General features: G+C 42.0%; 1 protein-coding gene across 3 annotated transcripts in view; it reads left to right on the forward strand.

The window, feature by feature from the left end:
* SRGAP3 (SLIT-ROBO Rho GTPase activating protein 3) overlaps positions 1-26,434 on the forward strand; it is a 186,780-nt gene that overhangs the window by 95,871 nt on the left and 64,475 nt on the right. For all 3 annotated transcript variants that reach the window (XR_014560471.1, XM_083723327.1, XM_083723328.1), the window contains exons 4-6: positions 9,982-10,044; positions 16,179-16,364; positions 20,399-20,527. Coding sequence is in view for 2 of the 3 variants with exons in the window: in XM_083723327.1 (XP_083579453.1) it covers positions 9,982-10,044; positions 16,179-16,364; positions 20,399-20,527 (378 nt within the window). In the remaining variant the exon portion in view is untranslated. The remainder of the gene's footprint in view (positions 1-9,981; positions 10,045-16,178; positions 16,365-20,398; positions 20,528-26,434) is intronic.

Genomic DNA, 26,434 nt, shown 5'->3' on the forward strand with positions numbered 1-26,434 from the left:
ACCAAGCTGAAGAAATGCACACCACCACCATAAACACCATAAAGGAACCTGTTTATTGTAGGCATCATTGTTGCACAACTGCCCTTCCATTTGCTATTCTGTGGGTAGGGTTTTGGCAAAGGCAGTTGCAAGGAATAGAAATTCCAGGTGCACCTTTATTCCAATTGTAGACGTAGATCCCAATGATTGATTTAGCAAAATAGCCTGCTACTTCCAACTATCCATGCCTAGGGGTGAGGGCAGTTGGATTTATTGGGCATGTTTGAGGTGAAGGTGTAAGGACCATGGTGCTGCTGGTATGTGTCTCTAACTACCAAGGTATCTGGGGGTATTTTGCTCTGATATTTGGTTAGTTTTAAATGCACTGTTATTGTAATGATAAGATGTGGTGAGAAGAGGTAGGTGGGGGAGAGGAAATCAGTGTAAAAGAAGGAAACAGGAAAAGAAAATGTTATCCTTTGTTTAGTACTAAAGGCCACTATCCAACCAAAGCACGAAGGAAAGTCGATGGAGTTTTATAGAGGAGCGAAGGAGAAAATTAGGGACAACAAAACTACTAAACAAATAAGGAGTAAAGAGCAACCATTACCTTCAGATACCTAGGAGCTGCCCTGCCTAATCACTGTTGGAGATTTTATGATTCATAATGTTGGTACATTTACTGCTTGCTTGTGATTAGATGGAGACTGAAGACTAAATGGCTAAAATGACCCCAAGGCTTTTACATCAGTAATCTTAGATCTCCACTGTCTGATCATTATCTTGTCCTCTGTTTGTTACATTGATGCATTACAAAATTGGGCCCATGATTGTAATGGGAGTGTTGGAGACAGATTCCACAAAACACTTTTCTTTGCCAGTTTTCTGGTTCTTCAGCAGATAATATAAAAGTATTTTTTTGATCATCACTGCGTTTCCCAAAATAGGGATGTTCTCTATTAGTACTATGGTGAAATTATATTGCAAAAGCGATGCTTAAAAAACCCAGCTCTACTTCAGCTTCTTTACAGACTAGTGGGGAAAATGTTGTTTATTTCATGGTAACCTCCTTACAACTAGTGGTAATGCAGTTACTCCCAGGAATTAAGTAATTTCTAAACAGACAGGTTTTTTTGTAAATCATTTTACAGTGGTACCTCGGGTTAAGTACTTAATTTGTTCCGGAGGTCTGTTCTTAACCTGAAACTGTTCTTAACCTGAAGCACCACTTTAGCTAATGGGGCCTCCTGCTGCCACTGCGCCGCCGGAGCACGATTTCTGTTCTCATCCTGAAGCAAAGTTCTTAACCCGAGGTAATATTTCTGGATTAGCAGAGTTTGTAACCTGAAGCGTCTGTAACATGAAGCATATGTAACCCAAGGTACCACTGTATTTGTGCTTATTGCTGACCTCTAAAGGGAGATAATGCACATATATAGGTACTACAATTGCTTGGCTGGTTGTGTGTGGTTATACATCTATTCCATGTACAATGGGTTTTTGAAATGGGTTTATTTCCCATTGTATCCATTCCTTGCTAGAAATATCTTTCCTTCCAGGGATGCCTTCATTGCTGTAATCTCATAGCCATTCTGAGATGTACTGTGGTTTGGAGGAAGGCCCATCGTTACATTGCTGCCTCTCTGGGTTTTATGGTGTCAGAAGACATTGCATCATCGTGTTGTGACATTTGCATAAATAATTAATCATCCACAATCATAGGAGATAGATTTCACTTTGCAAGGGTAAAGGGCTAAAATCTCAAGACGGTGGATTATGTGAGAGTGTCTAATTGTCCAGACAGGTCTCTGTGGTAGGCTGCATAGGAAATATCCTGTGGTGACATGATCTTAACGAGAAATCACTTTGATTGTTGGAAACTCATGTCCCCTAATATTAATGCAAGTGCTTTGGTTTCTGTAAAATAAAACAGTGCAAATGATTTCTGCTGAGCAAGTGAAAGGGAATCCCTGGGTATCTGTAGCATCTTGCCGCCTTCTTTCTTCTTCTTTGACGATCACTCTTACCCGAGTAAGATTGTCTTCCATGAACACAATCTTAGCATCTTGATTACTGCTAACAGTCACAGTTGGCTCATACAAAATCAGCTTTAAAAACACAACACCATTTGAGTTTCTGTTCTTATTGCTGGGCTTTAGATGGCATGTTATGGTGGTAATGAGGTTCTGTTTTTAAGCCAATGTAACAACTTTGCCTACTCCCTGCCCTCCAGGGAGGGGGGGGGCGTTTATTGGTTTGTTTTTATTCTTGTTTTTATTATGTATTTTGTTTTTTTACCTTGTATTGTTATGCTGTGAACCGCTCTGAGATCTATGGATGAAGGGTGGAATACAGATTTAATAAGTAGCAACAACAATTCTCCTATAAGAATGAAAGCTTGTAATCTGTATGTCTACTGGTGTGGCATATTGTTCTGATAGTAGTGGTTTAAAATTACAGCTGATGGTAATGCTTCAAGCTCACGCCAGTGTTTTTACACTAGTGTTTCTTCTAGCTAGGTGCAATATTATAATTTCCCCCATGATGCATGTTTTCTTCAAGTATATTATGTGATAGATTCTTGCCTTGCTTTAACATAACATTGAAAGAAGAAAAAGGGAGGGGCAGAACGAAAAATATTGATACGCTCCCCCGGCAAAAGGAAACAAAGCTTCAAAATGATGCTCAACATAGAAAGTTTTATTATTTTATTTTATTCTGCCACCTTTAGTTCTATTGATAACAAAGTTTATTAAATATTTAAAAATATTATTCAGTATATTTTGTAGACATACACAATTTGAAGTCATTAGTATTTTTAAAAATTCACAATTTTTTTTCCAAATGCCCCTGGCAAGGGTGATATGCCAAAACACATTGAGCATAGTAATAATAATTTAATAATAATAATGTTATTATTTATACGCAGCCACTCTGGGCGGTTTCCAGCAGAATATGTCAAACATTAAAAACTTCCCAATACAGGGCTGCCTTCAGATGTCTTCTAAAAATTATGTAGTTCTTTATCTCCTTGACATCTGATGGGAGGGCGTTCCAAAGTGAGGCCGCTACCGCTGAGAAGGTCCTCTGCCTGGTTCCCTGTATCTTCGCTTGTTGCAGTGAGGAAACTGTCAGAAGACCCTCGGAACTGGACCTCAGTGTCCTCCTGGCTGAATGATGGGGGTGGAGATGCTCCTTCAGGTATACTGGACCGAGGCCGTTTAGGGCTTTAAAGGTCAGCACCAACACGTTGAATTGTGCTTGGAAACGTACTGGGAGCCAGTACATGTTACAATTAAGCTTTTCTCAGCGGTGAAGCTGGATGTTGGAAGATACAAGACAGTCATCATAAAGTACTTCACATTAACAACATGTGTGAAGTACTGTGTTATGACTGTGTGTGATTCCCACAAGATGTAGTGAGGGCCGCCAACGTTAAAAGAGAATTAGTCAAATTTATGTAGGGTAAGGCTATGTTCTACCCTCACTGCCAGTTCCACTCAAATCCTGCTTTAAAGCTTCCCATAGACTTCTGCCTAACTAATGTGAGAGCAGGATGCTGTATTGCCTGAGCAATTTGCCTGACCTAGAAGGGTTCTCTTTATGCATAAGGCACAAGAAAGACCATCTCCTTTCAGGTGTTAACACTGGCAGAGAGAGTTCTTGGTAGTTTCACTGCCCTCAGAACTTCAGCAGGGTGGTTTTGGAGAGGTCACTCTGTGGCAGCTCCTAGGTTGTGGAATTCCCTCCCCAACAGAGGTGCATCGGGCCCCTTCCTTATACAATTTCTGACATACGCTGAAGATGCATCTCTTTACGCTGGCCTTTGACACCTGAAGTGTGTGTTTTCAGGACCCACCCTATTCCCGCGACTAGAATTTGTTTTAACTGATTCTAATATTGAGTTTTAAATGGTTGTAACTCCCACTGGGACCTGCTGGTTCAAGGTGGATGGTGATGATAATGATAGTCGGTAGAACCTGGTATTTTAACCTCAAGGCTGTGGGTTCAAGCCCCATCCTGGGCAAAAGATTCCTGCTTTGCAGGGCGTTGGACTAGATGACTCCTGTGGTCTCTTCCAACATTATGATTCTTTAACAATGATAATAATTTATAATGGTTTAGACTAGAGTTGCATAGTGGAGCATGGAAGAACATTCTGCTGCCTGAGCTTAGATTTATGATCTAACTTTGGAATCCGCCCCCACTCTTAGGATTGCGTTGCTGATGTGGACCAAACTGTCACATCTGTCTCAGGCTAGGCCACTTGTTATAACAACCTTTGCCTGAGAGACATGATCCATTCTCCAGATCCAAGCCCCAAGGCCTCTCATTAGTTTCACTGAGCTTTTATAATCTCATACCAGTGACTTTTCCATTGATGGGGTGGCTTAGGTTGATATTAAACTTGTCTTTCAAGACCTTTATAATACTTAGTAGTAATACTGCTTTGCTTGTTCCAGTGGCTGTTCAAAGTTATAATGACAAAGGGCACTTGTCCTCTAGTGGCTGTGGTTTCTTGCTGCATAAAACCCATAAGTCCTCTGGAGCAAAGTAGTAAATTTTCCTTGGAAAGGTTTATAGCTGAGTACACTGAAAGCTAAACACTGAGGCTGTGGGCCAGCAAAAATCACAAATCCTTGCAATGAAAACATTCCAGGCATATTGCTAGAACTGTCACCTTTCCTGCTAAACATTTTCTTTTAAAAACAAAATATCACTCGGAGGTAATGTGTGATTTAAGGCAGTTGGGACATAAAAGCTGAAATAAAAAAATCCTTTCTACTATTTCCACCCCTTTGCATCCAGTTGTTTTTACCTGATACCCATTTTTGCATATCAACAGACCAAAAGAAATAATGTTGTTGCTATTTTCGAGGGCTGAAAGAAAATTGCTTGTATGGGGAACTTCTTCAAGGGTGGTATATAAATCATTTAAATAAGCAAAAATGAATAATACATCCCTATGCAAAGGTATTGGGACGCAGGTGGCGCTGTGGGTTAAAGCCTCAGCGCCTAGGACTTGCCGATTGAAAGGTCGGCGGTTCGAATCCCTGCGGCGGGGTGCGCTCCCGCTGCTCGGTCCCAGCGCCTGCCAACCTAGCAGTTCGAAAGCACCTCCGGGTGCAAGTAGATAAATAGGGACCGCTTACCAGCGGGAAGGTAAACGGCGTTTCCGTGTGAGGCTCTGGCTCGCCAGAGCAGCGATGTCATGCTGGCCACGTGACCCGGAAGTGTCTCCAGACAGCGCTGGCCCCCGGCCTCTTAAGTGAGATGGGCGCACAACCCCAGAGTCTGTCAAGACTGGCCCGTACGGGCAGGGGTACCTTTACCTTTACCTTTACCTTTATGCAAAAGTATTAGCAAATAGTGGATGCACGCTAACAAGGGTTATGGCTAATAGGGTCTCTGAAGAATGTTGGGCAAATGATGCTTCAATGAGGCCAGGCAAAATGGAGAGATTTTGAGCCAGGGCTCTGGGGAAATATTCAAAATGGCAGAAGGATATGCTACCTTAGCAACAAGTGTCAGAGGTGAAGCACAGAATAGCTCAGTCTGATTTGATATTTGAAGGAGAACGGTGCCCTCTCTCCTTGTCCTAGCAATGTGTTTCCTTTCATGTATTGGACACATTAGCATGTTTTATGCAACTGATGTTTTGTGGAAATGGAAAGCACTTAGCAGTACCGGAGTCACCAAATGAATTATGTCCGTGGATGCTCTGCAAAGGCTTCTTTACACTTGTGCAACAGGGTTTCCTCCCCACCCCACCCCACCCCCAATTGGATTGGGTGGGTCAGGCAAACCCCTAAAACCTCACATAGTGGGAGGGAAGTGGGGATTCTTCTGTGGTGAGCGGAAATACTTGCACAGATGGAACGTTCGACATATGTTGAAAGTTCATCACTTCTGAAAAAGTTTTGTGATTTCTTCATATTTGAATCCTCTGTTGTAAGAAGGGGTAAACTTGAATTTGCTGTTAAAGAAATTCTCTGTGTGTGTGTGTGTGTGTGTGTGTGTGTGTGTCTGTGTGCACGCGCGCATCTGTTTGTCTTGTGCCAACTTTTTTTCTGCCTGTGTATGCTCCATATCCAACACCTTATTTTAGTAATGTAGTCTTTGCTAGTGGCAGGAGATGGCTTACCCAGATGCCTTCAATTATAGGACTTCCTGTCAGATGTGGGATCTTTTGGCTCAGACCAACCATGTGATAAAATTCTGGGATATGAAATTATACCAGCTGCTTGTTGTGTGCCACCGTTTTAGAAGAAATCTATTTTAAAAGTTTGTTCAAATTATAAAGAACATGTAGGGCCTTGCGACAAAATACTGCAGTGTGCGCTGTTTTTATGGTCAGAATTTCAGGCACATGATTCCTCCCTGTCTCGTCCCCCCACCGCAACAGTCAGTCAGCCAGCATTCTGTGCCCACTGAGCATATCAGTCTTCTTTCAACTGCTCCCCCCTTTCATTTGCACTCCCTGTTTGTTTTTAAGGATGTGTGTGGAGTGGACACACTTGCCCAAAATTCCAGCTACATTATTTTTGTTTCAGACCCTACAGATCGTGGACAAGGTGGAATGTTTTGGAAAGTGGCAGAAGGATATTTCTAAGTTTGTTTGGCAGGGCAAAAAGCCCCGAATAAAGTTTAAGATATTAACTGATGCGAAAGAAAGAGGGGGATTTGCCCTGCCAGACTTGAGGTTATATTATGAATCCGCAGCCTTCTGCTGGTTGAAAGATTGGATCTTACTGGAAAACACTGATGTCCTAGATCTGGAAGGGTTTGACAATGCTTTTGGGTGGCATGCATATTTGTGGTATGACAAGGTTAAAGTGCACAAACTGTTTAAAAACCACATTGTTAGGAGAGCAATTTTAATGGTCTGGACAAAATATAAAGACTTATTGGAGAGTAAGACTCCGAGGTGGCTCTCACCGGTGGAGGCCAAGGCACGTAAGAGACCTAACATGGAGGCCAATTGGCCTAAATATGGGGAAATTATTGAAAAGATTGGAGACAATTGGAGGTTGCAGAGCTTGGAAAAATTAAAAAACAAGGTGCGAGATTGGTTGCATTATGCACAAATTCAAGAGGTCTTTAAAGTAGACAAGAAGGTTGGATTCCAGGTGGAAAAATCGAAACTAGAGACAGAACTGTTAGAACCAAAAAGTAAACTACTTTCGAGAATGTATAACCTGCTGCTTAAATGGAATACTCAGGATGAGACAGTCAAATCCGCCATGATAAAGTGGGCGCAGGATTTGGGGCATAACATTATGTTTGAAGACTGGGAAAGGTTATGGAACACCGGAATGAAATTTACGGCATGTAGTGCCTTGAAGGAAAACATTATGAAAATGATATACCGGTGGTACATGACCCCAGTCAAGCTTGCTAAGATATATCACCTGTCTGATAATAAACGTTGGAAATGTAAAGAGGCGGAAGGGGCATTCTTTCACCTCTGGTGGACCTGCCCGAAAGTGAAGGCCTTTTGGGAAATGATTCATAATGAACTAAAAAAGGTACTTAGATTTACCTTACCTAAGAAACCAGAGGCCTTCCTCCTGGGCATGGTGGACCAGAGAGTGCTTAAGAAGGACAGAACTTTTTTTATGTACGCTACTACAGCAGCAAGGATCCTGATTGCAAAGCATTGGAAGACACAAGATTTACCCACACTGGAGGAATGGCACACGCAGTTGATGGACTACATGGAACTGGCCGAAATGACTGGCAGAATCCGAGACCTGGGAGAAGAGACGGTTGAGGAGGACTGGAAAAAATTTAAGGACTATCTGGAAAAACACTATAAGCTGTATGAATGTTAAAAAATGCACCTTTTAGGAAACTCTAGCTTCAGTAATGTTAAACTAAAGAAATGGAAATTAAGGCACAAGAAGTCTGAGATAGAATAAGGAAATAACTTTATTGTGTTTAAATGAAAATGTACATGATTTGGGTTATAACACATTTGAAATTGGGTAACATGATAAAACGAAGGATACAATAAGTAATGAAATAAGTTAACAAATTGCTGATGTTATGTTCACAGAGAATGCAGGGTTGGGAGGATGTAGGGAAGTCCAGTAGATTTGGAAAAAAAAACAAGAAAATTTGTAATTTTTTTTATTTTATTCCTATAACATGCTCTTTATTCTTTTTTCTGTATTTTACAAACTTAATAAAAAATATTATAAAAAAACAAAAAACAAAATTCCAGCTACATTACATTCTTTAACTTTTCTGCTGAAGTGTATGAGCCACCCCTTTCTATCCCTGGGGACTTAAAAAAAAAAAAAGCTTTATGGTGTGAACCAAAAATTGCCATTTCAGCAATTGCCATTCTTGTATTTTTGTTGTTGTTGTTGATTATCCCCACTTTAGCATATTTTAAATTCAGGTTTATTTTGGGGTTACATCAAGTTTGTAGGTGAGCCTACATAGAGTATACAGAAACCCTAAGAGGATTTGCATAGGATATATCCTCCATTAAGCAAATTAAGTGGCGCTTTAACTTAAGACAAGATTTGGCCCCAAGCTTTTTCAGTGCCATGTTTTGCTTCTGCAAATTGTGAGATAAATCAGTGGAAATGTATAGAATACATTTTTCTCATCACTGCATGCAATTGAGAAGGCTCCTCTTGCTGATTTAGAACACTGGTATCTCCTGTTTTAAACTTCTAAGCCAAAGAAGAGAGTGTATCTTGGGAGCAGTGCCAACTTTTCATATATTCAGCACTTGCAGCTGTACATAGGGTTTTTCATATATGAACATCTGAAGCTGGCTTCTTTCTAGCCTATAACCATCTCCTCTGTCCTGGAAGTGGCTCTTTAAGATCTCAGGCAGGGGACTCACACAATCCTGCTACTGTATCTGACATCCTTTGCTAGCTTCATTAGCAATTGAACCTTGGACTTTAGAACTCTTGGAACAGCTTTCTCCAACCTGATGACTTTCAGATGTTTTTGGCCTACAAGTCCCATCATCCTTGACCATTGGCCATGCTCACTGACACTCATGGTCCAACAATAGCTGGAGGGGACCAGTCTGTGGAGTTACCTTGCTACCTCATCTGCTGTTTGTGAGAACTACATTAATGGTTCATTTATTTACTGCCTGTTTCAGAATAAAGAACACATGTAATTTGGACTCAACATTTCTGAATGAGAGAAGCAGAGCCTAGATGGTGATTTGCATCCCTTTTGGGATTATACCAATTCAATTTCTGAAGAAAAAGGATTTGAACTACATTTATAAAGTGCTGAAGGCGTTTCTCTAACCCAAGGCAATTTTATTTCCCCAAAATCACATTCATGACTGAAATGCACATACCGCTTAAAAAAGCAACACCACTGCAGAGCAGAACAAGGACTTTGAAAACCATCTGGATAGCTGTTCAGGAAATTGGGAACACATTCAGAAAAGGGTTTTTTTTTTATTGAATTACCAGAAACTAACTCTGTTGCAAAAATTCTCCCGCTCTTTTGTAAAGTGAGGAAAGCACGAAAAATGTGGTTATAATAAATATGGAACTACATCTGCAGTGGATTAACAATATTCTTTTGTAGACAAATTAAAAAATAAATTTGGAAAACTATAACAACTTAAATGACCATTTCCCCCCTCTATTCCTTGTCAAAAGATCTATCTTCCATTTTTCTTCCCCAGCCATGTAGTGCTTTATTGTTCTGACTGCTAAGATGCCCATATCTGATTCTACTAATTGTAGTTATATTTAACATTTTTTTTTTCTGACAGTGTGCTAAGAACATAGAAGTGCCTCTCGTACAGACTTTTTACAGTGGGCAAGTTCACCTACAACACTATAGAATGCAGTTCAAACACTTTATAGGGTGAAATGTGACATTAACTTGGATGCAGTGTCAAATAAGCTCTGATAACATTTTAAAAGTCCACCCTGCGTGTTCATTTAGTTCTTTCCTTTGCAACAAACTTACCTTTTTACAACTTAACGTTTTTGTTTTGTGTTCCAGAGTAAGGAAATTGGACTTCAGATGCATGAAGAACTCCTGAAGGTGACCAATGAACTCTACACTGTGAGTAACATGACTCTTGCACTTCTAAAATGATTTTTCTTGTCAGACTTTAGTCCAAAATCCGACATTACTAGGGTCTTCTTTTACTTTCCTCCTCCTCCAATAAATCACCCCAGAATTTACTTCCTACTCCCCTGGAGCTAGAGAGAGATGAAAAGTGACTGTAAATACTGGTTATGGTAGGAGTGCTAGAATTCAGAGGTGGTGTAGTATATCTGTTGAGAAATATGCATGTTGCTGGTGGCAAACATCTCATTGTAGTGGCAGGTAGTATACCAGTGGAATGTTTATTACTCCATCACCACAAGATAAACAAAAGGCACTGCAGCTTAGGCATGCTTAACTGAAAATGGGACAGTAGTAAAGGCATCTGGTGAGGTGGGGCAAGATGAAGGAAGAAGATGGTTGTGAGGGTTTAGTGACAAGTATATTAAGTAGTTTTGTAATATAAGATATTGCAAGTTTCTGAGATGGTTTATGATGTGATTTGAAAGAGGCATGTATGACACAACTAAACTGGCAATCCCCTTGCCTCTGCAAATGCCTTTGCTTCAATTCTCTCTCTATATATTTAATACTAGAAATTACAGAAATGGCTTAAGGTGATGGTATTTTGGCATTGCATTTGGAACTCAATCAAGAGGTCATGTTTTTGGTTAGTTGTGAAACAGACCATACATTCCAGACTATGCACAGTCAAAGTACTTTCTCATAATTAAAGCTGGGGAAAAACTCCCCCCTTTCTGTTTAAATTCACATTGGTATGTGGGATATTTAGTTTAATATATAAACTTTGTTTTTCTCCTAACTGTGCCATGCTCAAATCTCATAATATATAATATTCAGAGATTTATCATGAGTGCCCAGAACTGGACATAGTACTCCAGATGTGGTCTGTCCAGGGCAGAATAGAATGGAACAGTTACCTTTCATGATCTGGACGCTGTGCTTTTGTTAATGCAGCTAAGATTGAATTAGGTGTTGTTGTTTTTTAAGAGCCTCATTCTATTTAGCTTTTGATCAACTAAATCAGCTAGATGCTCTTCACATGTCATGCTGCCAAACCAGGTATTCTATCTCCCTCTCTCACCTCAGTCCAGTGGCGTAGCGTGGGGGGTGCAGGGGGGCCCGGCTGCACCGGGCGCAACATCTGGGGGGTAGGGCTAGGGGGCGCAAATCCACGGGTTAGGGGGCGTAAATTCACGGGCTAGGGGGCGCAAATTACTTGCCTTGCCCCGGGTGCTGACAACCCACGCTACGCCACTGCCTCAGTCTCATATTTGTGCCTCTGATCGTTCGTACCTAAATGCGGGACTTTATCTTTATTTTCATTGGAGTTTGTCGTGGTGTTTTGGCCCAGCATTTCAACCCGTCAAGATGATTTTGAACCTTGATGCTGTCTTTTTATAGTGTTAGCTACCCCGCCCAGTGTTGTGTCATATGCAAGTTTGATAAGCATTACTTCTCCTCCATTCTAATCATTTACAAAGATGTTGAAAAGTACAGGACCCAAGACAGAGCCCTCTGCTCAAGACCTCACTCCAGGTTAACAGAGAACCATTTAATGAGTTCCAGCTTTTATTTTTCTCTACGGCAAAACATTTTTTATGCCAAGAAAGAAGTAAGCTAGGAATGTGGATACGGTTGCCAGGTCACTTGAAAAATAAGCTCTTTGGTGTATTCCTTTGGGGACCAGTGTGGCATAGCCTAAGTTCCTTGGTTGACAGGAAGGTTGAAAAAGAACAGTGGTAGTCTGAATGGTGTGCTCCAGATGTTGGAGCACAGATGTCATCTTCCTTCACAATTAGCCACGGTGACTGGGTGGATGGGAAGGCAGTAACATCTGGAGGGCAGCACTTTGGCTGTCTATGCCAGTGTCCATGGAGAGTTTGCTACTCTGTGTAAAAGACAAAAACAAAGCGAGTGAAGCATCATCATGGGTTGATACTGTCTCAAGATGTGAGTCTTTGAGGCCACACTTTACATAGGATGATGTCTTATGCAAAATCAGATCACTCATCCATCTAACTCAGTATTGCCTATATTGACTAGCAGAGGCTGTCCAGGTTTTCAGACGGGGATCGCTCCCTGGAAATACCAAGATCCAGGGATTGAACCTGGGACGTTTGCCAGGCAAAGCAGATGCTCTGCTGCTGGACAACAGCTCTTCTTAACTGCCTAGAGCAGGTATGGGGAACCTCCAGCTGGTGCTTTACTTATAACCCAACAGCCCAGACCATTGGCCATGCTTGCTGGGGCTGATGGGTGTTGCTGTTCAGCAGCATCTGGAAGGCCAAATGTTCCCCACCCTGGACTAGAATTAAGGCAGGAACAAATTTGGATATAAGGCAACTTCATATGGTATGCTTTTAATGTTCCCTTATTATACGTGATCATAATAATGTCTGTGCTCCTAAGCATGGTTGAGCGATATGGATACACGACACTGGGAATGTCTGATAGGCTGTGCCTCTCCACGTTGTGTAACTGTGTGAAAAAAAATGTTTCCCTGATATCATATGCAGAGACTGGTGGAAGAGGAGGACTGTGTGGAATGCATGTTAACAGGGCCATAAAACTAATTTATTTTTATGCAATATCCAGAATATTTAGAAATAGTTTTATTACTATGCATTGCCTAGAGTACTGTGCAATAAATAGATATTAGTTTTATTTATTGCAGAATACTTTGGGTAATGCAAATTAATGATGCAAAAAGTGACACACTTTATTGCTATGCAGCGTAAGAATAAGCAATGAGCTTTTTTATATCTACGCTTCCGTGTGTGTGTGTGACACAGATTATATATATATATATAAGCATACTTTGCTAATCAATGCAGTAACATGATCTAGTGACTAACTCTAAAGCAAAAAAAGAAATGTCATAGCAGACAGCAAATGCCAGCTAAGTCACATTCAGCCCAAGTCCTTTAGGACTCTGATTGGATTCTATCTGACATTTGAAGGGACAGTTACATAACAAGGTGTGCTCTAGGCAAATATGTGCCTCTGCAATCCTGAAAAACAGCCGCAGCAGCTTAGAAAGAAACTATATGGAAGACTATTTAAAAATACTTTTAAAAAATAGCCCCAGCAGATTATTAAGAAGCATCACCCCCCCCCCAAAAAAAAACCCCTGCAAGAAGAGCTGAATGGTAGCTAGGGATGGAAGCAGACAGACCTTCTGTTTTGGGAGGTTGTTTTTAGTCTTCATTGAGGCCCTGTGTCTTATGCCTGCCCACCATAATTTTGACAGATTAGAGACACAGATCAGAAGCTTAGAATTTGCCATTTTTCTCTTGTAGGTTTGGAAGGGAGAAGACAGTTCTTTAGGTATCTGGTCAGGACTTCTTTCTTTCACCACGACCACCTCCTCCTATTTATTAGCTGCTTTTTTAAAAAACAGAACTCAAAGTGACTTACAAAAATAAACATTAAAAATAACCTATAATACAGTACATTCTTTCTCCTTCTCCATATATATACAGAAACCTACCCCACTAAAAGATAAGCAGAAATTTAAGATCCAAAGGCACACCTGTCACCTAAAGACAGATAGTGATGGCGCCAGGTGTGCCTCCCTGAGGAGAGTATTCCATATATGAGGAACCATCACTTAGATGCTTTTAAAAGTTAAAACTAGCACTTTAAATTGAGCCTGGCGGGGAGCCAGTGAAGATGACATAACATTAGAGTTTTGTGATCCAACCTGCAAGTCCCAGTTAACACTTTCTTTCTTTTACCAACTGAAGTGTCTTGTCTTATAGGGCAACCCCATGTAGAGTGTGTTACAGTAATTCAATCTGGATATGACTAGGACCTGAATGACTTGGATTAGATCTTACTTTTTCAGGAAATTGCTTCCTCCCTTAAAGGGGGCACGTATTGCGGTGAGACCTGGAAAACTGACACCCTGTGTTGTGGGTGGGTACGATTGGTCAGCCACAACACCCGATTGGTAGGTCCCTCGAAGCTGGGTACAATCTGGCCAATGGGACGCAGTCCAAACGGTTCGAGGGACCTATTTATGCCTATGCACATGACCCAGAGCTTCCTCTTTTGGTGCGTGCATTCGGAACACCCGCCCACCTCTCCCTACTTTTAGGGCTATTTGCTTGACCTTGCTATGCTGTAGTGTGTCGTCTGTCGTTGGGACAGGGGCAAGGCAGAAATTTTCCCCACTTGGCTGTTGCCATTTGAGTTTCGCCTGCCGCGTAGCAAATTGTCACAACTTGTAAGGTTGTGGATAGGCTCTGGTTCAGGTGATAGGGATGGGGGAACACTCTCACCATCCCTATGTGAAGGGTATTCCGTTAAAGGAATCCAGGGACTCAGTGGTTTGGTCAATCCCTGAGAGGGGATTGTGCCCGTGCCTGAATCCAGGGGGACATTTGGGTGGCGGAGTTAGCCCATTCCTGGCTTTCTGCTTATCCAGGTGTTCACCTTTGGCTGACCTATGCAGGAACTCTGGGTCAGCGCTACCTGCATGGCAGGGAACTAGTCGAATCAGAGCCTATGCAACCAGTCACTTTCTGTAATCAATAAAGTCGTGGCCTAAATTCTGCCAAAAACCAAACCAAAATTTTGAGTCATATGTGAATTTATTTCGGGAGGAGGTTTCTGGGTCTGAACATGCGAAAAATCTTTCGCTGGCACTCCAACAGAGGAACTCAACATTGTACTAAGTTGAGCATTACATTAGTGCAAGCATTTCAGTTTTCGAAAGGGGACGACCCCCCTTTTCTCCCTGCATGCTGTTTCAGGGGCTTCTCTTGATCCCCTCAGAGGCAATTTCAGGGGACATGGAGAAGTGGGAAAATCTCTGTTGCACATGCAACAGGGCTTCCTCTGACAGGATTCTTGAGATGAATCCCACCCTGAGTTTTCTGTCACCCGCCAAACTGTGAGCCTGACATTTAACAGCAGAGCACAAGCCATAAGAATATGGCATGTTGAATCAGCGCAATGGCCCATCTAATCCAGGGTCCTGTTCTCACAGTGGCCAGTCAGATTCCTATGGAAAACCAGCAGAAATGACCTGAGTGCAACAATACTCACTGCTTATCCAGTTGGTATTCAAAGGTATACTACCTCTGACAGTGGAGATAGAACACAGACAGCATAACTAGTAGCCATTGATTGCCTTATCCTTCATAAATTTGTCTAACCTTTAAAAGCCATCCAAGTTGATAGCTGTCACTGCCAACTATGGAAGCAAATTCCATAGTTTAACTGTGTGTTGTGTGAAGAATTTATTTTTGTCAGTTCTGAATCTTCCAAGCCTATCCAAAGCTGACTGTATACCTGCTCCAAATCAGCAAAACACTCAGTTCCATCTTGTCTGGATTAAATTTTAGATTCTTTGATCTTATCCAATCCAATTTGATGTAGCCTTTCTTATAGGATTTTTTTGGGGGGGATGAACAAGATTCTATAAAGTACCTTGCAGAGAATCTGTATTATTGTCACCTAATGTGAAAGGGTTCTCTAAAAGTAAATGGATCCCCACCCCCACTACAGTTTTCAGCTTTCTAGCATGAAATCCCTTTTTTGTCCTCTGTTGCCTACATGTATGGTTATGGTCTGGAGTAGATGGGTTCCGAATTCCTCTTCTTCCATAGCCTTGAGCGATTGCACACCCTAGGCTGAAGCGAACCTGACTAAGATACATATCTGTAAACACATGTTCATCACATTCTGGCTTAAAATCTGTTTGATGCAATGTATGAAGTGATTGTATGGCCTTTGACAAGTCACAGTCTCTCAGCCTCATAATCCCTCCGGTCAAATGAGAATCCTGGTGGTGCACCATAGAGTTGTTATGAGGATGAAACACAATGTAAAATACGTTGCCTATTAGAAGAGAAGTGAATGATTAGCTGGGGGAGTCTTGAGCTACGTACACATTCTGTGCCTTTAAAGCACATTCATTTTTTCCAAAGAATTCTGGACACTGTAATTTACTGCTCACAGAGTTACAATTCCCAGCAACCCTTAACAAACTAAAGTGCCCCAGTTTTTTTGATGCAGGGAAAAGTGCTTTGGGTGTGCTTTAAAGGTACCAACCTTTGCAACCCATGAATTCATTGTTTTTGTTATAAGCTGACTCGCTGAACTTCCTCACCTTTCAGGTGATGAAAACATACCATATGTACCACGCTGAAAGCATCAGTGCCGAAAGCAAACTGAAGGAAGCCGAGAAGCAAGAAGAGAAACAGTTCAACAAAGCAGGGGACATCAGCGTGAACCTGTTGCGGCATGAAGATAGGCCCCAGCGCCGCAGCTCTGTCAAGAAGATTGAGAAGATGAAGGAAAAGGTGAGTGAAGGGTTGTCCATGTGGCTGGACAGAAGGATGCCAATGCCAACCATGCGGTCGCCAGTGTCACGTCAACTGATGAGCACACATCTACTGAGAGTGCTTCCCAAGTCCAGGGTTTATGGCTGGTGATCCTTGGCCGCTTCTGCTACTGAAGTATGAATTTGAACTGCTTGGAATGCCTCCTGTTTGCAATTATGATTGCATGCAGTTTCACTAACAAACTGCTTGGGATGGGCATGCAGAAAGCCTTTTCTCTTTACTGCCTGTTAGCTGTGGAGAAATGCCCCCAATACAGCAGGTAGCTAGAGCTCTTAGGCCAGGTTTCCTCAACCATGGCCCTCCAGATGTTTTGAGACTACAATTCCCATCATCCCTGACCACTGGTCCTGCTAGCTAGGGATCATGGGAGTTGTAGGCCAAAAACATCTGGAGGGCCGAGGTTCGGGAAGCCTGTCTTAGGCAGACAAGCAGGCGGTTTTCTGCAAGAAGCAGAGCCTGGGGGCACATTGTGGAGCACTTCCAAGGAGAGGGGTGTATTACATCAGCAGGGTTTAATGTGTTCAACCATTCAATTGCCCAATACTAGGAGAGTTGAAAAGGGCAGCTGGAGGGAGGGAAGGCCTCCAGAGTGATGGCTCAGAAAGCAAACAAAACAAAAATGACCCAGACATTCAGTACAAAAAGGGCAGAAAAGTCCTACAATAGCTGCTCAGGCAGTGTCTCCCGGATCCAACAGAGACAGTCGTGTTCTGGCTCCAAGAGGCTTGGTTGACTGCAGAGCGAAGGAACCTAGCAGGAAATCTAGTCTGCTACAGTAATGCTTATCTGAATAGATCGAGGGGGCATGCAGTACTAGGTGGTAGTCAGCTCATGCGTGTGTTTAGTGCTCTGTGGAATGTTACACTGTTTTTGCAGGATAGTTCCTATTGCTACAGTCATAAGTGGAATATTAAACAGTCAGGGATCACCACCCATTCACAGTAATGTGCTCATTAGACAAATGTGGGAAGTTCAACAAAAGTAACACTCTGAAAATAACCAGAATTATTTCTGACTGTACAGCTGAATTAACCTTAGTTCTAAGGCTACCGTTCCTGATGTCCTAACTATGGAAATTAGGAAATCAGAAATGTGCCACAGGCTTGTGTACTGTGCCCCTCATATGCAGAATGTCTCTCCCTTCACCTTTCAGAGGCAGCCATGGTTCGTTGTAAACAGAGTTTGCAACCATGCTTCAAACTCTGGTTGCAGACTCTGGAAATAGAGAAAAATGAAATTAAATATCCACATATCATCCACATGCAATGATGGGTGGGCTTGCTAAATAAATTAATCTACCATTTAGCCTCACTATTTCTCTAATGATAATGGGTTTTCAGTCCAGGCTGGGCTGCCCTTGGATCAACAAGCCCCTGGAAAATTTTATCCCTCCTCAGTTTTCCCATGTTTGGGCCCTGCAGTTGGAAGGGACAGTTTGCTATAATGAACAGAGCTAGAGCTATGTGTCTGCAGCAAAGTATTATTCATAATAGTAGCCTGCCCTTTAATCCAGTATTGCTTGTCTGGGCAGTGAACCTGAATCTGATGACTAAATTAAAAATGGGCCTGAGGAGAATCTATGTACAAACAGGAAGTGAAACTGAGAGTTTTTAAATGAGAAAATAGCTCTGAAAAGTGCTATGTGGGAGTGGCTGAGGCTGGTTGAATCTCAAGGCAATCAGGTTTGGAAGGGAAGGGAGAGCCAGAGGGTAGCACTCCAACTGTTGTGTTAAATTATACCTGCTAATTCATTCTGCTCCTAAATTGACTCTGGTGCCGATGAACAATAAATACCATAGAATGCACTTGACTGCTGATTTGAAGAAGTTCAGATTTGTAATAGATTTATGACAGATGCTTTCAGAGATGTTGGTTTGAAGGATTATGTGGTTTTTAATTGGACTGCCTTCCTTCACCCTTGCTTTCCTTCTACTGGCAAATGCACAGATATATTTGCTGCTGCTTCTCCTCTTGGAGGGACCTTCCCTATGGTTAGAAAATTGGGCAGGTTGTATGCACACTGAGTCTTGAGGATATATGCTGAACGTGACATCATCCTTTTTTACATTAAATTAGTGTATACTATAGAACCCTAGCCCTAAAGAGGCTATATAGGGATGGTGAAAGGCCATATTTCTATACAAATCATACACATAATTCTCTCACATCTGTTTTTTGCACCCTGCACCCGGGACAGGTGACTGGTGCCAGAAAATTTTGACTGGTTCTCAGCATACTCCTTATCTGACCTGTACAGGGGAATGAGGTGATTGAATGGGCCACACCACTTATACATAAAATTTTCTTTGTTAGTAAAACAGAAATACATAAACTAGCACAGCAGAGAGCAGACTGCTATAATAATCCTTTTGCGTGTGCTTTTTTTAAACGCGAGGAAAGCTTTTTTTAAAAATTATTAAATGGCATCCTCCACCAGCATTCTGAAGTGGTGCAGGGTCACCCTGGAATTCTGCCACCTCACTCGACAACACCTGTGAAACAGAAAACGATCCTCCTCTCCTTTGTGAGCAGCAACAGAGGCTTTAGCAACATTATCTCTTTACACCCTCAGCCACTTCTATTTTGCACACGAATGTTAGTAGTTGAGGGGCATAAAGAGAAAAGTTCACTATACTTGCTTTAGTGTTGTGGCCAGACCAGAAATCATGGTTTGTCTTACTCCAAATAAACCACAATGTTAAGGCAAGGCTTGTTTGTCTGAGTGAAACAAACCACGATCCCTAGCACTTGATACTTTATACCACGTAACATGCTGTTTGCAAACTGAGGCCAGTAGGATCACATGTTTCCTATTTGACTTACTTCTTCAAGAAGTTGTAAGCACTTATAATGGTTTCTGCAGAGTGGTTCTACCTTAACTTGATGTTCTTATTCAATAAGGGCTTCGAGTCTGTATGACACTGTCTGCCAGCTCCTGCATTCCGAGACCTTGTATATCTTAAATTTGCTGCTCCCTGCAGATTTACCATTTCTTAGCTTCCGTGAAGGAAATTAATGTACATGTATACTGCACAACCCTAGCCCTAAAGAGTCTTTAGAGCTCTTTATATGTTACATCAGGCTGTTCAGCAAAGTTCATTATTTACGACATTTATCTCTTATCTTTTTTCCATCATGGAACTCAAGGAAGTATAGAAATGGTTCCCAGGCAATCTTCCATCCAGGCACTGACTTGATCCAAACCTGCTTAGCTTCAACACATGTAGACTGCTCTTCAAGTGCAACTTCTTTCACTCATCACTGGGTGTGATTTGAAGATTTAATGGAGCAAATTCCATGCAACACTAATTCACTCTCCATGAGGTCATCCTACACAGAGGGATGCACTTGGAATGCCTGAATTAATCTTCAGCATGGATGCAGGGAAAGCAATATATATAGTGGAGCAGCAGTGAATATTAGATCTGTATCATACTTCTTCATTAAAAAGTCTGACATCATTGACTAGGCTACCATATGAATGTGAAATACTTTATCCTCCCCAGTAACTGATGTGATGGATGCAAAACCGTTCTCCAAGTGTGCAAGCTGTTCCTGGTGGATGTAGGGTGTTCACTGAAATAGAATGCACTTGCTGTGCTGGGTATATCTGGAAGAAATTGCTGCAGCTGGATAAACCTCTCTAATACCCTAGGTTTTTTTACATAAACACAGCAATGCTGTGCAGTGCTCCTTATCACAGATTTCATGGAGGAATAAGACCATCAGTGGTTCTAGTCATGATGGCTAGATACTACCTTCACCAGTGGAGGTGGCATGCCTCTGATCATCAGTTGCTGGAAAACATAAGTGGGAGAGTGCTACCATGCTTATGTCCTGCTTGTGAAAAACAGGATGTTGGACCAGAGGAGCCTTTAGTCATCAGAGCTGCTTTTATGTTATAAGAGCTTAAAATTTGGTATGCAAATACAAGAATTGGGATAGCCTATTCACCTTTTTAAAAATGTGTGTACCATTTTGATGTTTTTCAGAGGCAAGCAAAATACTCAGAAAATAAGCTGAAGTGCACTAAAGCTAGGAACGATTATCTGCTGAACCTGGCAGCAACAAATGCAGCAGTCAGTAAATACTACATCCATGACGTCTCAGACCTGATTGATGTGAGTTTGTGAGTTATTTCTCTCTCTTTCTTTTGTTAATGTGCAGATACTCAGCTCTCTTCCCAAGCTGGCGGCTGCACCAGACACCTTGTTTGTGTCTCTGAGCATGTCAGTGCTGTAGAATTGCCTTGCTTCTGTGGTGTTGGATTGTTGATTTAACATTGTTTGCTACCCATTACGCACAGAACCAAGATACAGTGCTGTAACGTTCGAATCAACATTTTTGAATAATTACTTGTGTCTAGCTCAGTATATTTATACATCCCATGTATAAATATACTTCTGCAGCAAATATACTTATGATCTTCTGCAGGACATGTGAGTGGATGTAGATACTCTCACTGTGTTTATCATACCATATCACCTGGCAGCTGGGTTTTTGAACCACTGGTGTGTTAAAACTGGGCTGAACTTGGACATGCAATGAGTGCAGAACGTAGGGATCTCAGCGGTAGATGCTATTTATTTCTCTGAATACAAGATGAATTGTGTTGGAATAATTCTATAGGGAGAAGACCAGTCAAGGGCTTGAATTGGAATTTGAAATTTGATCAGGTATGACTGGAGCCAGGTAGAACCAAAAACTGGTGATGTTATAGCCCAAAGAGGTACAAGAAGAGGTACTCGGGTGGGAGCTGAAAGAGAAAGTGGGAATCTTTTCTCTGGCCATTCATGATCAATTAGATTCTTTTATGTAGTGCCTTTTTTGTAGAAAAAAAGGTGTCGGTACTCATCAGGACATACCCTTCTTGGCAGCGGCCGAGCAAGCCAATCGGGCGCCCAGGGGTGGGGCCAGCCGCCTGTGGGGGGGTGGGATGACCTGGGGCAGGACGCTCTGTGGGGCCTCCGAGGAGTCTGCCTGCCTGCTCCCATTCAGCCGCCCTACAGCTGAGGGGAAGGCGGCAGGCGGACCGTTTGGGGCAGCGCGGAGCTTGCGGGCACCCAAGCCACCGCGTCACTCCCAGGAGAGATGTGTGACTCGGGCGCGCTGCATGCCCCATGGTGAGTACCGCCTGGCATTTTGTCAGCCCCCTCAGTGATGACACCCAGGGCGACCTGCCCCCACCGCACCCCCTTCCTCCGCCCCTGCTTCTCGGCCCACTGGCTGTGGCTACTGCTAGGCAGGTCATGCTGTGGGCTGGGCTTGGTGCGGGATGAGTGCCTGGAGCTGGACGCTGCTGCTATGAGATGTGCCTTTCCACCTCTGCACCATCTGCGAGGGCTTTGAGGATGGCTGTGTCCTCTTGGTGCTGCCCGGCCCCCGCCATGGACCCAGCTCGCCTGCTGCCCACCTTCCCCTGGCCTTGGAGCTGGCTCAGTGGCAGTGGCAGGTGCAATGGCAGCCAGGTAGCTTCCAGCCTCTGTGCCTCCACAGGATGAGAATGAGGAGGAACCACCGCCTCTGGGGCTGGCAGTGCTGAGGGGCCAACTGCTGTGGGCATGAGAGAAAAGGCACACTCTCCCCACACGCTCACTTTAGAAGCCAAGATATCGCAGTGTACCAGTTTTGAGATTTGAGGACCACCAGAAAAAACCCACTCCTTTATGGAAGGCTCGAGAGAGAGATGGCACCTGTTATGCCAAAAAACAGGCATTTCAACTTAGAGGCTCATATGTTGGTGGCTGACCCTTACAGAGGCATCTGCATAAGAATTCATACAATGTGTCAAATAAAATAAGATGAATCTAGTTTCTCTTATAGGCTTGGACACTAGGAATCTCTGGATTTCATGTACTTTACACTTATTCGTTCTACTTCAAAAGAGCCTTGTAAGCACATTGGATACTGGGAATGGCTCAAGATAAGGCTGACCATATGTATTCATGCACTTGTTCTGTCCAATGATACAAGAAATAAGGTTTCTACAGTTTTATGCTGGGAAATCTGTCTTGCAGTAAGGTATTTCTTCTCGTTAGTGGGATATAAATTGACTTCTGTTCGCTGTAATGGCCATGTAAATAACAGTGCTCTGTGTAGTTTTGGTTTAAATGTCATGTAAATGCATCTGGGAGGTAATGTAATTTAATTAATCCTCTAAATCATATTTATTGTTCCATGCTAGAATTAAAAGCGAAACCTGTTGTAGGATTTTGAAGTCTTATGAAGATTTTGAGATATTTTGGTAGACACGTTGGATGGAGCTTGTGAGAGTTGATTGAACAAAATGTTTTGAGCAATTTGTAACCCCACTCCTTCTGTAAAAGGCTTAGCTTATTTTATTCATTCATGTACTTATTTATTAAAATATATACAGGTGGTGACCATTTCATACAGGGATGCCATTCCTGGCCCTGTGTGCATCAACAGAGCATGCATAAGTGTGCCCCTCCCCATTATGTCCATGTTCTGCGTGTCAGCAATTACGCATCAATTGGACATGCTAAAATGGTCACCACCTGCACCTCTATTCATAAAAACTATGAGTCATGCAGTAAAAATTATATAAAAAATTAAAACCAGAGATCAGCTAACTATTATTGAAAGACGTATTCTTAATTGCCCGTATAAACCTGGAGGAATAGAAGAGTTTTCAGCAGGTGTTTAAAGGTTGAAACAGAAGCGCCTGCCGAATCTCGATTGGCAGGGTTTTCTATAGTACTAGGCCAATGATACTAAAGGCTTAGATTCTTGTTGCTGTCAAATGAGCCTTGCCAACTTGGGGAAAAGCCAATAATGCTTCTGCCGATGATCTCATTTATCCAACTGGGATGTAAGGTTTCAGGCGGTCCCTAAGGTATTCTGGACCTAAGTTGTTCAGGGCTTTGTAGTTCTGCTCCTTCAGAGGGTGTGCAACCCACCCGGAACAGGTAACTTACCTGTCTCCTAGACAGGGAACCACCCACCCAAAGAGCCTCCGAGAGCCTTTGAGATTGATTTGCACCTCAGGTTTCCTACATTTTGATGTACAACGTTTTTATTTTCATGGAGCTGAATCTCTGGTTTCCTGGAGAGCTGCCGAATGCCAGTTTAGCTCTGGCTGTTTTTATGTCATTCCCCTCCAATATATTTCCTTTCTGATACTTCCATTGGAGTCAGCAGATGGTTTTTATTCCTCACTCCAGGAAATCCCTTTAGGGGACTTAAACCAAAACATCTTTGATTCAGTACAACTAAATTTGCCTAATTATATATTCTTCTTGCCTGAGAAAACAAAGTGTTATTAAGGATGCATGAGCTGTATACGTGTGTCCTAATTTCAAGTTCCCCAAGAGAAGAGCTGTTTGTTTGAACAGACTTTCATACATGTATACTGTGCTTCAGAAGAGCCTTATAGGGCAGAGTTCAGAATATCCCAATATAAATGGAGTAGATTCATTCCCTCAGTTAGACATCTTCCAGGACTTGTAACATCAAGTTTTGAATTCCATAGTGTCCAATAAACAAGGAATAATATTGGATTTCCTGAGTCAAACAGGAATTATTTACATTTGGGCAGTCCTCATTTTAACCTCTGCTCACCATAGGTCCATAGGTCAGCAGAGGAGCACATGCTTTCTATGCAGAAAGTTTGTTTCAATCCTAGACATCTCTAGATTATGAGAAGCAAGACTAAGGCTGTGTACAAACTCCCATTTACTCTGCATCTGGTGTGTTCCCACTGCTGGGAACGCAAATGTGAAACTGCTGATCTTCTAACAAAAATATGTAACTTATCCCAATATCAGCCTCCATACCTGAGCACTGAAAAATGGCCAACAAAACACCATTAAAAATAAACACCTTAGGGATCCAGGGAGGATCCTGGAAATTACATACCAGTTAGCCTGCCCTCTTTTCTGGGAAAAGAGTACATGTTATCTCACTAACCTATTATCATTCTTTGAGAATGTCAACAGCATGCCACTATGCAGATTGTGTTTAATCAAACTGTACACTTTGGCTTAGAGTTGCACGCAAATGTGGCCATTCTATTTTAATTTCTATGCAGAAAGCACTTTATACTTCGACTTTCATTGTACATTCAGGCCCTTTGGAACAAATGTTAAAATGCAAAAATGCTACAGAAGATTAGGTTACCTTTGGATTATTAAAGAAACTTCACATTAACTTGTGTATGATGCTGGCTCATAGTTAATAACACTTCTTTTTTAGGATTAAAGATTAAAGAGCCTCTTAAATATCAATAACAGGGCTGCCAGTGTTGAATGGGAGCTCAGTTAAGTAAGCACCTTAAATGAGAAAGCTGAATGTGCATCTTAATGCAGTGTTTATTTACACCTACTTTCATGTTGTCCCAGTTACTCAGAGCTTGATTTTAAAGTAGGAAGTTTAATTTCGCAGTGTGTAATACCACTTGTAAACAATTGTTGAATACAAAGAATAGCTGCATTAACTATACTACATTTTAATAATAGTAATAATTTATTATTTATACCCCACCCATCTGGCTGGGTTTCCCCAGCCACTCTGGGCGGCTTCCAGCAGAATATTAAAATACAATGATTCATTAAATGTTAAAAGCTTCCCTAAACAGGGCTGCCTTCAGATGCCTTCTAAAAATCAGATAGTTGCTTATTTCTTTGACATCTGATGGGAGGGCGTTCCACAGGGAGGGCGCCACTACTGAGAAGGCCCTCTGCATGGTTCCCTGTAACTTCACTTCTCGAAGTGAGGAAACTGCCAGAAGGCCCTCGGCGCTGTTTTGGGCCAGTCAGATATTTTTGGTAAACAATTTTGGGGGACATCAAGAGTTTTTATTGCATGGGGAATAGAATGGTGTGTGTGTGTGTGTGTGTGGCATTGACCATCTGCACTGGGTAAATGGTAGCTGGAGTTCAACAACCTTTCTAAGGTCACAGGTTCCCCATCCCTGCTGAAAAAGTGCTTCATGATCAAAAGCACACTTTTAACACAATTGATTTGGATAGGTATAATAGTGACTCCAGAGAAGCCTATAGGGAGCCTGATTCTTCTCTGGCTGAGTATTGTGTCTGTTTCCAGGCCCAATTCAAAATGCTAGTTTTAATTTTTAAAGCCCTAAATGGCTTGGGACCAGACTTCCTGAAAGACCACCTTCCTCCCATATGTACCTACCTGAACCATAAGATCCGCTTTGGGGGCCGTACTCTAGGTATCTCTGCCAAATGAAGTGTGGTGGACAACTACCAGGGGAAGGGCCTTTCAAGTAGTGGCATCATGTTTACGGAATATCCTTCCCAGGGATGAATATTTAACAGTGTTGTGGTCTTTTTGACACTGGGTAATAGGTGTCACCAGGTAAAAGGGCCTTTTAATAGCTTACGTAATCTGGGTCTATAAGAGTAAAAAAAGAAGAAGCTGTTCTTAGTTTTAGGTGAGTTTTGCTGCATTTATGTTGGATTTTTATTTTTTAATGGTTTGATGTTTCACTTTTGTTTTATTGGGTAGCATACACATGTTACAGTAAATATTTATTGGAGCGGATTGATTGATGGGAGAATGGAATGGTGGCAAGAAATTTTAGAGAGAAAACCAAGTGACTGGATTAGATAGCTGAGAGAGATATTTTGTGAGAGCCTGTTTTCTCGATTTGAGTTTTTCCATGAAGCAGTTTTCCTTTGGTTTAGCAGTGAGTTATAAACACAAATGCCGGAACTGCTGTATTTTGAAAACTGCCATTTTAAAAAAGAAAATGATGGCAAGAAGAGATATTCACTTGCTAATGTGCCCTGCTAGCTTTTAGCTAGAAAATTTTGTATTTGTGCCAAGTCCATGCTTGAGTGCTCCTATATGAGGTGCTGGACTTGTGGTACTAGAATTCATAGTGAAGCAATAATCTGACAGCTCAATCATGCTTATAAACTACTACTAAGACTGTGATGGCTCTTAAGCACAATAATCTCTTGGATCAAGTTGACTGAATTAAAAAGCATGGAAGCTTAAAAATTGCTGGTTTGAAAAATAGTTGACAGCCCTTGTCCCTGGAA

Source organism: Podarcis gaigeae, assembly GCF_964106915.1.
Source record: "Podarcis gaigeae genome assembly, chromosome: 2".
Classification (NCBI taxonomy): domain Eukaryota; kingdom Metazoa; phylum Chordata; class Lepidosauria; order Squamata; family Lacertidae; genus Podarcis; species Podarcis gaigeae.